We start from the raw sequence: 14,238 nt of genomic DNA, 5'->3' as shown, positions 1-14,238 counted from the left end.
TTGAATTTTTCTCGCCTGCTCTGCCTTCGATGCCGATTGGTATGGGGATCGTGATCGTAATGTGTTCGCACGAGTTCGGTTGAATAATCCGATGGTAATCTCTGAGGTGTGAACTTGAAACTGGACCGTACCGTCGATGTGATCAGTGCTGCACGCTCGTTTTGTTTAGCAGTGTTGACTGCAAAAATACGACTTATATAGATTCAGAACAGCACAGGAAGACTATTTTAGCAATCATGGAGATGTAAATGATAACGTAAAGAATCTCAGTTTACCATCGGCCTAACAGCCGTGCTAGCACTGGGTGAGGCGGAACCAGACCGACTCACGCTTGGAGGAGCTATTAGAAAGTGACCCACAGCAAGAGGGCCAAGAGGACCCGATGCAATTTATTTGCATCGCGTAGGGGTTTTACATAGTGCATTCCCAGAGATAAATGTCAATAGATACTGATATTGATGTACAGGCGGTGTTCCCCCACTTGACGTATTTTTCAACAAATGTGTCCAAGTTACTAATGTTTCTTTCAACATGATGTTCACCAACAAGAACAAATTGTACACACCTCGAAATTCTCAATTGGAAGCCATTGAGACAGAAACCTAAGTTTTTGCAGTACAAACAGTTTCCATTGATGGCCTCAAGCGTTAATCGTTCTGAAAATCTCCGTCTCATTCCCATGGACATGTGGTTATGATCAGGTTTGACGTTTCCGTACATCTTCTGCCCTCTATATTGCTGAGGCAATCCTAGGTGCACGTCTCCTTGCAAAGGACAATTGACGTGGTTCCGGTTGCTTTATTCAAACTCTCCCAAACTGCGGAAAACTAATTGTAGAAGAAAGCAATCGACTTCTTTCCTGGTTCGTGGCATAGTTTTTGTTAGTCACCTCTGCAACTGCAATTATCGAAAAAAAACCAAGGAATATTTCTCCCAAAAGCTTCCTCTGTAGCCACACAAGAGCAAATAAGACATTTCACCTTTCACGTTGTACTCGGGTGACTTTAAAACCAAAGACAAAACGACTCGATCTCTCCAGAAAAAAATGTTACCGAAATTAAAAATTTGAAATTATAATATCTCACGCTATTCTTTTTTTATCTTTTTCTGTCTGTAATGTAAAATTGTAGCTGTCTGTTAGCATGAAATGGAAGCGCCTCAAATTTCATCAATCAACTCATCGATTCAATGACATTAAGCTACAGCAAGTAAACTCAGAGTAAATTCCGACCCTCAAACAAATCAAACCAAAAGGCTTCAACAGCCAGAAAAGTTGACGCCCAGATGAAGAGGAGTTCGAAGGAACGTGCCTTATTTGTTAAAGTTGTGTCCCGTTTCTCATCAATCCGGACAACAGCTTTCATGATTCACTCGACCCGAAACCCAAGACCTTAGATATTTCTCCATGCAGCTCTACTGACACACGAAAGAGTTCGCCGTGAAGGAGGCTCTTTTTTCGATCATTGTATTAATAATTAATACTTTTTGCTTGAAGCGGGTCGTCTTTGTCTGACGCTATTTGTGATGCACATGGGAATGTGTAGGAAAAATTCATCAGAATTCCGTTTAGCTGTAGTGTTATAGCCTATTCACATGATTCTTTGCATAACGGCTAGTTTTAGCGAGGAGACTTCCTAAGGGAAACTTACTGACTTGGAAGTTGAAAGGGTTATACGAAGTGAAATCCCATTTTTGTTGATACTAAGATTAGCACTTAAAAATAATCAACTTGTGGAAGTGTTCAGATGATCTTTACAGCCTTCGTCCATGCTTGCCAACCTTCAGGTTGGTCTAGGTAATTACTAAATTGATACATAATACTTGGACTTCTCCTGCAAAGTTTGGAAGACAATTCGTTGCCTCCAGCCCTCTAGCCAATGATTGTTGACCCAAGGAATGTAGTCATATCGAAACTTTATCCTCCATTGACAAAACGACCCCCAAAGCCTGTTCTGATCTATTTAAACATACGACTTTGCGACAATGCTGATCCTTGCGGTATGCAGGAAGTTTGTTACTAAAGAACCCTTAGGGTTGAAATCTCCGAGGGAGACTCTATTTTTATCTTAGTCTCGTATTAGTGTCAAATGAAAAGCATTTGTTTTTCAGAACTACTTTGTTTATTTGTTTCTCCGGTTCTGTTACTGTTGTACAGTTGCACTTACGACACAGTTGTTGGTCCCTGTAGGTTACATGACAACGTTAATTTCATTACCTCGGTTCCCAGAAATCGACCACAAAATACTCTCGGCACAATCAAAAACGTGTTAATTTTCCTAGGTATGTCGAGATTCAAGTTGCTTCTGCTTTTAGTTAGGCAGTTGGAGTGACTCAGCCGTTAGAAGCCTCGCACACTGAACAGGTAAGTTAGTTTAATTTAGTTCAAAGTAAATATCGGTCTGAAGAACAATTCCGCTACAGTTCTAATTTGTAGCATCCCTCTCAAGCGAGCAAAATAACAAGTAGTTTCTTTGCTCACTTCCACACATTGTTGCACCTGAACAAACACTTCCTGTGTAATACAACATGAGGCGTTAGTTTGTCATGTTTATCTGTAGTTCCTTACATTGCGCCCACTCGTTTGCGTGTTTTGAACTTTGCGTGGGTGACACGGATCTACGGGACGTGATATAAATTTGGCTTATGATCAGGCACCATAGCAACCAGATTGTAAACAAAGGGAAGAAGGGAAAGTTTACCACAAAAAGGCAAGTTTACCACGTAGTGGTAAACTTTATTTTTCTGCTTGCTGCCTGTAGGAATTTTTCTTATGACTAATCATTTCTGCTATATAATGAAACGGGAAATGAAAAAAGCATAACCCGAAATTGTGGTTATACGGCTTCAGTGTGACGTTGTCAAAACCTTACTACATAAAGCTACGTTTGGAATTGTCCTGAAGTGACCTTCAATATTTTTGCTTCAGTATGTCAAAAATAATCGATGTTTTCTTTACAGTAAGACCATAAAGACTACTCAATCAATTTGGAGGCCGTCCAAGTTGACAACATTCGAGGAAAACTGTTCGCAGGCCATACATCCTTCTCAGAGATTCGTAATCAAGCCTATATGCACAGCAGTAGGCAAGGAAAATGTTTACACTTTTGCCGACAATTGCCTAAACAAGATAAAAAATAGATTACACAATTGGACATGAAAGACATCAGCCAAAAACCTGAGTGGAACTGTTGCATAATAGGAGCAAATATAAATCTGTTCATGCCAGTGTCACAATGTTGCTTCACAAGTTGAAATCGAGAGCTTGCATTCAAGTTTCTATAACTTTTGCGAGGATACTACCGATTCAGTAACACAGCAAAACATTGTACCGTAAAAGATTAATGTTGGGATATTTCTAAGCAGACGAAACATATTTCATCTTGGGTTACAATTTGAATTTTAAACCTAGAATTAAAACACCACGTAAATGGAATTGCCAGATTACATGCATATTTTGGCTAACTTAAAAATGGTTTTAATTTCAACGTGTGATTTTATTGTCAGTTTCGGGCCCTTTCCAATCTATTGGAATAGTGCAGTTTATCATGAATTGATAATTAGAAAATGCTTGAAGTATTTAGAATTGTAGAATCAACTAATGAGAACACAAGGACAGCATTGAATTGTTGCCTGATAGGAACAGTTTTTATAAAAACGCAATTGCTTTTGAGTTTTGCTTGGGATTTACCCTGATAAGTTTGGGTTCTCAAGCTCCCATTCAGTACAATGTAGATGCGTATACAAAAGTGCAGTTCTTGCTCAGAGAAATCTATTCCAGAATGTTTCAATATTATGATGAGGACATCAAGATTAAGTTATCAAATTAATGATTTATTATGAGCTTCTTCTACAGGATATGAAAGCATAATTTCGAGTAAAGCCGGTGAAATCGGGTGCTAGTTCCATTATCGATAAAGACTTTTGTAGAAACCTCACAACTAGACTAACTGAACACAAACGAGCGACGAGGAAGGGCGATGTCAACAATCACATCGCTGAACATCACCGACTTACGAACCACACTATTGACTGGGACTCTGCGCAATGCCAAACCTTGCACCAACTACTTTCAACGACTGACCCTAGAAAGCTGGTTTACTAACTTGGAACAGACTCCCTTCAACAGGCGTCAACCACTACCGGCACCATACAAACGACTCATTCACGACATTAACATCACAAAGCTAAAAGTTTTCCTTGTCGTTTCAAGGAAGTTCGAGGTGCTAAATTAACTTGTGAGGACAGATGGTCGAGGGTGACATACTCGATTCTATTGGTAAATATGACAATAACTTAACTACATCAGTAGTAAGAATTTGCCGTGTAAATTCTAGTAATTTTGTGTCTCGCTGAAACATTCTCTCGATTCAAATTAATCGTTACTTCCTTTTCAAGTCAGTCGATTTGCTTTTTTTTCTGTTTCTAAACTTAGTGGAAGCCATGATGCATTAGTTCCCGCATTTGTGGGTAATTTGCACGCTTAAACGATCCTATTTAAAATGTCATGAAAGATGGTAAGTCTCGTTTTCTGGAAGCAATTGTTTTCAATGAGGTAAAAAGTGCTAGTCTCTTGCCGTGCACATCCAAGAGGTTTCCATATTTATTCTAGATGTAACTTTGGCAGTTTCTGTGTGTGTAACTCATATTTAATCTAAACAGTGTAGGTGGAAAGTTTTTAGCGCTGTTGTAATTTGCATTCGTGTCACATGAAATCTGCCAATCAGACGCGCGTAATTTTATCAAGTATATTATTAAGGGTTTTAATAAAAAATGAAGACAACGAAAACAGGAAGAAATTTAGATCTAGTTTTATTTGAGTGAAATTTTTTCATTAACAAACGCCCACAACTATTAGCGAACAAAACTGACTGTTACATTTTAGCTAGACATTCGGGGAACAGTGGTAACAAGTAACAGCGCCTGTCGACTCTAAGAACAACCCCCTAATAACTTCAAAGTTATTCTTCAGGTAAGGAAGTTGAGGTACGTTGAGGTAAGGTAAAATTATTTTTTTCATTTTGAAGATCGTCTGAAAAGTTCCCTGTTTTATTTCTTTAAGTAAGCTTTTCCATGACAGCCGATAAAGCTACATACTTCGTTCTCTGATGATTCAAGATGCCGTAAGAAATTTTCAAAATAATCATAGAAGTGGATTTGAGCAAGCTAAAAGTCCCCTGTCTCTGAACGCAATTTTCATTACAGAAAGCTTTTAATGAGGTGATGACTCTTACGGCTAACGGTTAAATTTCTGGCTAATTCACGGTAACGTTTCATTTTTCTCCGTTGCGATTGAATGAAAAAATCTTACAGTTACCTTTTTCGCGACCAACAGTTTTAATTTGTCAGTTTTACGTCTAAAGACCAAATTTTCTTTGCCGTTTTAAAGCTAACGGTCTCTCCCACTGAGACTCTCTTGCAGGATTCTAAAAATTGATATTCCGGTTTAGTCCATGCAGTTCGTATGTAAGAATTGTTGGAGAAAATAAGTACTGGTCGTTGAAAAAAGGGAAACCATCATTGGACCTAACGGAAAGAAGATAAATTTGCCATATAAAGTTTGTCCATGACTAGGTGTCTCAAAATTACGAGCCAGGATAGTTTTAGAAGTTATACATTTTGTTAGGACTGGTAGTTAATCTTTAAAAGACTCTTTTCATCTCTCCGACCAAGCTAAACGAGCCCCAAAGCAGTTAATGTTTTCTTGTGGTGAACAGGAGAAGCAGGTGATGGTATCATAATAGTGGGATGATCTTCACTCAGAAAGCTTAAGGGCGAAGATAGTCTCTTCGCTGTTCGATCTGCGAGAACTGAGGCAAATATTTTGCAAAAAAAGATGGGTACAAAAATATTTGTCGCTTTTAAGATGAAAAGAAAAAAAACCTGTTTTTGGATACCATTAAATGTTCGCTGCGTTTTGACAAGTTCCCGTCCCCATTCATGTTAATTGTAATTCGCCGCCAGCTACCACATTCGAAATATGTGCATTGTAAAGCAGTATTTCATTAGAATGACGGAAACTAACTTCTCTAGAACATTCCTATCAGGAATTAGCTTTCGTTCTCAACTATATGTCAAATTAAATAATTTTAAACCAAAAAGAATGCTTATAGGGAATCAATTAAAGGCACCCTTAAACGGAAAAAATTGAAAAAGGGAGGGGGATTCTAAAACCTAACCACTAAAAGAAAATCTTTTCGTCTCTTTCTCCTTAATAAAATAAATTTCATGAAAGGGTGACCTACTTAACGTAACTTCGCTGGAATTGGCTGGAAAGCGGCCGATACCTGCGAAAACATATTTTAAGCCCCTTTTTCATTTTGCTTTGGTTGTAAAGTTAAGGCCTCTTTTGTAGAAGGAAATATTACAACTCAAATACCAAACCTTACGAGGATGTAGGAAAAAGAAATAAAAAGGTACGCACTCTCCAGAAAATCAACGACACCTTTCTGAGGGTTATTGTCGGAAAACATCTCCAAAATTAATTTCATCAGTATTTGAAATGCGTAAACAAAACCAGTTTTAAGCGAATAAATGATTCTGGCTTTTTCTTAACATATCACCTCATAAGCTGTTTAGGAAATTGCAAAGGTAATGTCTATGACTATAAAGCTTTAACAAATACGATGGGTCAAGCGCGCACATGTGAGTGCGTTTTCTAAACGGCTATTGCTCCATCTAACCACCCCTTTACCTTGTGTGTTCAAGAAGTTTTCAATTTAAGAAAAGATTCTCTCTTCGTAACCGGTCGTAATCTCGAACAAAGTGATAGCTTGGCTTTGTCATTTTAAGGGCAGCGAGTGGAACCTCACAATGACTCCAAAGATGTCGCTGATAATCATGTTTCTGATGTCCCGGATTGGTATCCTCAACGCCAGTAGCCAATGTCATACAGGGGAACACTCTATTGGTGGGATGTACCTCAGAGGTCATACATTTAAGACGTATCGGGTTGGTTTGCCTGAAATGTGTTATTTCCGGTGTGAGGAAGAAGTCATGTGTCAGAGCTACAATTTCGTGATTGCTCAAAAGATCTGTGAACTGAACAATCGTACAAAGGAAGCAACACCGGAAGATTTTATGCCAGATCAGAGGAGATTTTATATAAAACTCTCCCAAAATAGAGGTACCCCCCTTACTGTTCTGCAGTGGTTTTAGCCTACCCTTTTCTCAGTATGGAAGGATTTTAATCCGTCATATTTCAATCACAATTGCAGAAAACTCAGATTTCAGGCATATACAGAATTTAAGATACATATTTCTATGGCTGACCTTTGGAAGCTGTTAATTTAATGATTGCTTCATCGTTAGAAAAGGTTTTTGAATAACTGACTCTACGCCATTGTCAAGTTAAGTTGTAAGAAGTAATTAAACTCAGGAACGAAGTCAAAAAAACATTTCCCTTAGTAACCTTGACAATGGTGTCGTAATGAAACTAAAAAGGTGGTTAGTTTCTCTCTTTCATTGTTGTTGTCTTTCATCTTATTTCTACTTCACAATCAAATATAATTACTGTAGCACAGTTTTCATTTCTTCCTGCTTTTACATGGTCAGGAAAGGGGGAAGCTTTCTTCTTTACCTTGTTACTTCCATGCCTAAAAAAATCAGATGCTCAAGTCATGTCAGGAGGTATCGAATTGCATGATGGTGTAACTACCTATTTGTAATTCGTTTTTACTGACGCAGTTCCCCTTGGATCCATCAAAGAACTTCCAGCGGATACCTGCGGTGAGATCAAAGCGAGCGAAGGCGACGAGATGGTCGACGGGATGTACTGGATTTTCTCTGAAGAGAATGGCGAGGTCATCGAGGCTTATTGTAAAGGTAAATTGTTTGCTACATTGGTGGACTCAATCATCCCTCCACTGCCTTCTTAAATTAATGCGTAGTTACATTCCGACAGATGTGTTTTTTTAAAATATTAATCTCGCCGCAGTGTTCTGCAAAAAGAGTGAGTAACAGTGAAAATGGCTTTGTTTTCAGTGATAACGCCAAAAGATAAAACCGGAGAAGGGATCAATCATAAAGACATCAATTATTCTCTCCCTTACACGAAATTGTTTTGATCGGTCAATGAGTTGGACAACCACTGAATCAATTATCCACTTACCCCTTTTATCACTGGAACATATCTTGCAAATGACTTTTAGTTACCATTAACAACATAAAATATAACTATCAAGAATCACTACCTAAATTATTAGTGTATTACATTATTGCAGAGGGCTGGCAAAAAATAAATGTTAAGGGGCCTGTCTGCTTTGGAGCCAAAGATAACGAGTATGGTTCCTTCAACATCACAAAAAGTGGACGAGTGAAGACAATGAAGCTTATTCACAGGTCAGGATCGGTGCACTGCAACCCTACGACTGGTACATCCTACTGGGGTTGCACTAATCCAAGATACGGAGGAGGAGACTTGATGACAATCATCACGGATGCCGATAAGAAACCTTTCTTGCCGCCTGCTGAAGACCTGAAGGATTTGGGAGTACCAGGAGAAAAGGCCCACTTTTACAGTCTTCCTGGATATCACCATAATTCAAGTGAGCTCGTTTTTCGTACTCTCGTCAATCCACTGTTTGTTTTTAACAACCAAGAGATGCAGATTTGGTACGGACACGATTGGATGGATCTTCGAGAGAGAGATAACGGTGGAAAAACTTGTGTTGATGTATATGCATTGTATGCGTGAGTTTGCCCATTGAAGACCTTGCCTTTGTTGAGTTTAAAAATGACTTAAAAAGCGAAATTAGATTATGAACCAACGCTTGTCATAAACACGAACACAGTAAACAGTAACATTTTAAGAAAGAAAAACTTAAGATTAAACAAGAGAGAAAATTGAGAGAAAATCAAGAAATTAGTTTTAAAACTTTTTCATCTTTTGTTTCAATATTTGAGGACTGCTGTCTTTGTTCTATACCTGATAAATTAATTCAAATAAGTGCTTATTTATGGTGAGTTTCGAACTGAAGCTCAATTAAAAAATAAAAGGAAAAGAAGAAGAAAGCGAAACAAAACAAAAAAGTCATAAACAGTTGAGAGAAAGTAAAGAACAAGACAAATACCCTCCCAAAAACATTCTTCTCACTCCATGAATCAATAAAATCCAAAACCCATTGATCAACAACTTCCTAAAAACTGTCATAACAGTGCTCGAGTCGGGCTGTTGAGGAATTCCTCAAATTTGCTATAGTTTTGATTACAGACAAAACGGGACGACGCAAAACGGGACAATTCCGTAACCTCTTACGGCCAAGTTGACCAAATATGAATCAAAGAATCAACATCATGAAAAAATCAACGGATACTAAACTTATCTGCATGGCTCTGGTCGTTGGAAGGTCGAATAAAGCTATCCACTCGAAAAATATCTATCCGGCGTTTCCGTTACCCTCAAAAATCTCGCTTTTCAAAGAACCAATAAGATTGCAAGATCAACTACCTCGCCCTGCTGGAAAAAAATTGGCAATTTATTTAGACTCTCTGTATGAATTTTTACGTTCTTCTTTGGTAGCAAAACAAAATGTGATGAAAATTGATCATCTCGTTGTCTCAATGCTTTGTGAACAAGAAAGAGAATCCTAAAAATGCTCGAGAAACTATCGTAACAATCAAAGGAAAGAAAATCCTTAAAAAGCACGAGATGTTCACGTAAAATCCAATGAAAGAGAATTAATTCTGAGAGTGCGCGATATTCTAACGTTACAATCCATTTTTGGAATATTTACCATCCACATATCCTCAATTTTTTAATTAACTCCAAATATTTTGTTTTGTTCTTGATAGGATGTCCTGGATGTGGCTTTTCTGAGCTCAAATTTTTGAGTGTAAATCGTGATTCACTAGCCAATGAAAATTTAGTAATTTAATTTTTTTTAATGATTTAATAATTGAACTTTCTATTAACAATAGATTTTTATTGCTTTCTGTAATTTGTAATTCCTTTAGACAGATATCAGTCCCACCGACAGGATTTCCGTTGGTTTCCTTTAGGATTTCCTTTATTACTAAACAAACTTCATTATAGCACATGTCGTCATTCCCGAGTCAAAAGTCTGATAAAAGGAGAGCAGATCCTGCATACTGATATTATCAGGCATTATTGACAAATGTTACGGGAAAATTTACTGATTTTCCCGTGTGTGTTATTCGGTACATATTTATTCGTAAACTTTCACATTTAACCATTTCAAGTCCTTTCATTTTAATAAGTCAAAAAATGCATGAAAACCACAGTGGCTTTTAGAATGGATTTTGTTGATTACTCACTTTTACTATGCACCTGGTTGTCGGCACTTTTGTTATTTATTACATGGTTTTTTCAGGTTAATATAAGTGTTAATGGTCTTTCTGGAAACATTGGTTTTCATGGTAGATAGCAGCTGAGTTTATACTCGTAAATCTAATTTCTTTTCATGCGATGGTTTCCGATCCAATCTTGCATAGATAAGCAGAAACTTTTAATTGCTTTTCCGTTTTTATTTCCCGAGCTGCGCTACTGCAATTAAGATAGGTATTGTTTTCTATATCAGAGCTGTAAATTCGCACCTAAGTTTCCTACGTTAATGGCCTCGAGTTTATTGCATCCGTCTTTTTAATTCTGAGATTCTTTCCGTCGAAGAAACAGATGGAATATTTAAGTAGTTTTCGTTTAACTTCAAAGAGATCTTTTCCGCTCCTTTGTGTCCTTATTCAAATATTGCGATTTGTGTAACAATAGCACTTCACACCAGTTACTTCTTAAGCAAGTACCTTGTACAGCTTTGATGATTACAAACTAGAGTATGCTAGAGGTCATGTCGCTTGTTGGCCTGACCTAAAATAAAAGTACTGTGGAACCAAGATTGTCTTATCCTTGACGTCCGTATAAGCTCGCTCGAAGTAGATCTCCGTGTATCAGGAAATCGTGACGAGTTTCCGTTCTCGCTGCCGAGTCGTCTCTACAGAGTTATTTCCCCCAGTTGTTATTGTGCCGTCCGTGAAGATTCAGTTTTCCAGTTTGGGCGCGAAAACCTATCGTCACACAAAATACCACGTGACAAAGCCTGATGACGTTTTACTATGAAAAGGAACTTGTCCACAACTTATGGTATTTAACCATTGGCTCGAACCCTGAGAATCTAAAACTTTTTTGGACCAAATTGTAGCTGCTTGAAGTGTAACTACCATAGCTAAATAATTTTATAATAAAGTTCGGATATGACGCACGCTGTCATTGGTTGAAAGAGCGTGCTCTATGAGATTATAGAGCATAGAGCTGAGCTAAAGCTGTTACGCCATCTGCCAAATTGTACGATGTCCGACCTTTTCCGGGACTTCTCTCCAGCCTTTTTTCGATAATTGGAAGTGAAATTTCAGAACAAGCTAGGTGGCAAGTAGCAACAGAAGAACCAAACCAATGTTATTAAACATGCCAGGCGCCTTGATTTACGTTATTAAAACGTGAGCAGAGACGAAAATCCTCAAAGAATAAACAAAATGGACAGTCCGAGTCTTAAAGGTTTTCACGCTCAGTTAGTTTGCCAGCTAACATACGGTAACAAAAATCAAACACAGCTAACACTCGTATAGTATATAAAGTTTTGTGTTCAAAAACAAAGCAGAACAAAACAGGAACGATGAGAAATGTAACCAGACTGGCCTAACTGTTAAAATTCATACTAATTATGACAGTGTCAGAGCGACTGCGATCATGGTGAGGTCCATCGCAGCTAGCTCATCATGGCTCAGTCTCCGGTCATCACAGTGAAGCAAGCCTCAGATACATAAATAGGCCGCCCTTCGAGTGAAAAAATAAGAGCTTGCTCTGATATCCTTTCCGATGCGTTGAGTGGAAGGCCACATCAATCACTGCAGCCGAGTTCTATGGCGCTGTCATCCCAAGCGATCGTCATGTTCCGGTGAATGCGGTTGTTGTTCATTCATAAAACACTCGCCTTGAACAGTTTTCTACTTGTCATGTGGAAAAACTTGCGTGTTTTTATGAGTCACAAGTCAGCTGAAGTTCACTGAACATTTCACTTTCAGATTCTGTATTAGAGACTAAAACCCTTCAAGCAAATTCCCTTTGTTTTCTTTTAGAAAATTTAACTATACTTAGATAAATGAATAAACCATTGAACTTAACCAATTTTCTTCCTCGCAAACATCTAATAATAAAAGAACTGAACTCACGCATTTTTCAGGGAGGAGTTATTAGAACGTAACATTATTTTTTGAAGCCTTTTTTTCTTCTGCTGCTCTTCACAAAACTCAAATTTGTGCCTCTCACCCTCAAAATTATTTTTCGATTTTCCCGGTCAAGATACCACGTGACATAGACTGATGACGTATCTCTGTAAACAGAGCTCTGAGATAAAATCTGAAGACATGTCCACAAACCAGCGGTATTTTGCGATGGATTCGCGCGCAGTCTCTGACCAGTTGTTTGACCATATTTCAGTCGTCTGAAGCGTCAAAATCATAATTCTACTAGCTACCATATAATTAGCTGAATACCACGGAACTTGTGGCTGAAAATTGTACAGTTAAATGTTGGAAACTACAGATAATTTTCTCGTATTGTCTCCGTGTAAATATTTTAGAGTTTTAGTCAGTATCGCTGCTTTTTAACGTTAATTTTTCTAGTAAAATCTGTTTCTAAAAAGTTGTTGGTATTTGAAAACTACAGAGGTTTTAGCAACCTAACCCGATGGGATTAAGTAAATAAGGAATTTCACAACCCGTGAACCCATTTCCGCGTGTTCTTTAAACAGATGTAGTCATAACACATCCTTGAAACACAAACTTTTTCCTCGTAGAAATCTGGAAAAAGAACTTCCTTTGTTTCCTATAGGATCAAGTTCCCTTCTAACCTATCTTTGAAGAATTGAATAAGACCCTCTCTAAAATACTTTATAGTAAAATAACTGTAGCCCTTGGTCTACTCCTCCTGGACTAATCATACGTATATGATTTCAAGGCAAATTCAATGGCTGATGATGCCTATTTATTGCTGTTTTGTTGAAAAATGTCTGGTAGATAAAGTCACACAATGAAGACAGCGTTGAGGTGTCTTGTTTTGTTTTGCTGAGAGGCATAACTAGGATATAGTTAACCTCATTGTTAATTGGGGTAAATGGAACATAAATGAGAGATCCCTGAATAAACAGAAATTTGTCTTCCTCCTTGTAAGAAATTAGAGAGCCAGTTATGTATTGCATCGGTGAAGTCCATTTGTAGTTATATCAAGCTGACATGCTTATGTGCACAATCTTGAACAAGAAGAGTGAAGAAATTACTTCAAAATCAACACTCGTGTTTCTTGCTTAATTCAGCTTATGTCTATCTGCTCTTCTCCTTGATATGATTTAAATGTCAGTACAGGGACTTGCCTCAGTTATTTCAAAGAAAATGCTATAGATATTTAATCGTTTGTGTTGAATTAAATTTGCCTTACATTCGAGAAACAGAAATCTTACTATCTTACTTGAAAGTCTCTTATGCTGATGAGCAAGTTTTCATGTAAAGGAACAGCGTTGAATTTTCTCTAATCGCTTAAAACATATTCCTCGAAATTTGAGTCGAATAGATTTTGAATATGAAACCGTACATAATGCGAGCGAAGAGCTGAGATCACAATGAAAATTCCCGACTCTAAAGCTTTTTTGGATCAAGGAGAGCTCTTGCAGACTTTGCTGTTGAATCGTGTTAAGGTAGGTAAATTTATTTTCTTCTAGAAAAATTCTTATGTTTCAAAGGGTTTGAAAAGTAGTGTGAGACATATATCTACTGAAACTAGACATCTCGCCAAATAAATTTGTGCCACAAAATCTTTAACCTACGGCCAATAACCAGTTGTTAAGTTTGAAAAATGTTGGAGCGTTACGACCTTCCAAGAAGTAGAAGATAGAATAGCCTTAGACACAGATAGATATAGTTAAAAAAAAACAACTTGGTCGGGATGTTTGAAATGTGACAACCATGACCTTTTTGGGTATGATCTCTTTTGCCTTGACATCGTTTTTGATATCATTAATGTTACTTGTGCCTATCGTAAAACTCGAGTCCTCTGATGAACAAAATGATGTCTCACTGAAATAACCGGAAATTGCAGAGCAGTCATCGGATACTCAAAGAGATATCTCGCTCTGATTGATTAAGGAAAAATGCCTAAATGGGTCATAGAACAAGGAATGTCCATATTATACCCCATCAAAATTAGGTAACTTTAAAAATACTTGAAAGATATTTAAC

At 37.6% G+C, this 14,238-nt stretch overlaps 1 protein-coding gene across 1 annotated transcript; it reads left to right on the top strand.

Moving 5' to 3' along the window:
- Positions 1-2,168: 2,168 nt before the first annotated feature.
- Positions 2,169-8,905, top strand: LOC131776104 (uncharacterized). The gene is made up of 5 exons (XM_066171355.1): positions 2,169-2,184; positions 2,281-2,362; positions 6,790-7,123; positions 7,684-7,821; positions 8,220-8,905. Exons 3-5 carry the CDS (start codon positions 6,811-6,813, stop codon positions 8,690-8,692), a joined length of 924 nt encoding a protein of 307 aa, XP_066027452.1. The 5' UTR covers positions 2,169-2,184; positions 2,281-2,362; positions 6,790-6,810; the 3' UTR covers positions 8,693-8,905.
- Positions 8,906-14,238: the final 5,333 nt, after the last annotated feature.

The sequence above is a fragment of the Pocillopora verrucosa genome, chromosome 8 (genome assembly GCF_036669915.1).
Source record: "Pocillopora verrucosa isolate sample1 chromosome 8, ASM3666991v2, whole genome shotgun sequence".
NCBI lineage: Eukaryota > Metazoa > Cnidaria > Anthozoa > Scleractinia > Pocilloporidae > Pocillopora > Pocillopora verrucosa.
Note: the sequence above shows the minus strand (reverse complement) of the source record. Positions and strands in the feature narration are given on the sequence as shown.

Bases quoted from the DNA above. Each gene is read 5' to 3' on its own strand.
- LOC131776104 (XM_066171355.1), top strand. From the start codon at position 6,811: ATGACTCCAAAGATGTCGCTGATAATCATGTTTCTGATGTCCCGGATT. The intron at 7,124-7,683 runs GTACCCCCCTTA...TTACTGACGCAG, and splicing joins AAAACTCTCCCAAAATAGAG to TTCCCCTTGGATCCATCAAA. The intron at 7,822-8,219 runs GTAAATTGTTTG...ACATTATTGCAG, and splicing joins CATCGAGGCTTATTGTAAAG to AGGGCTGGCAAAAAATAAAT.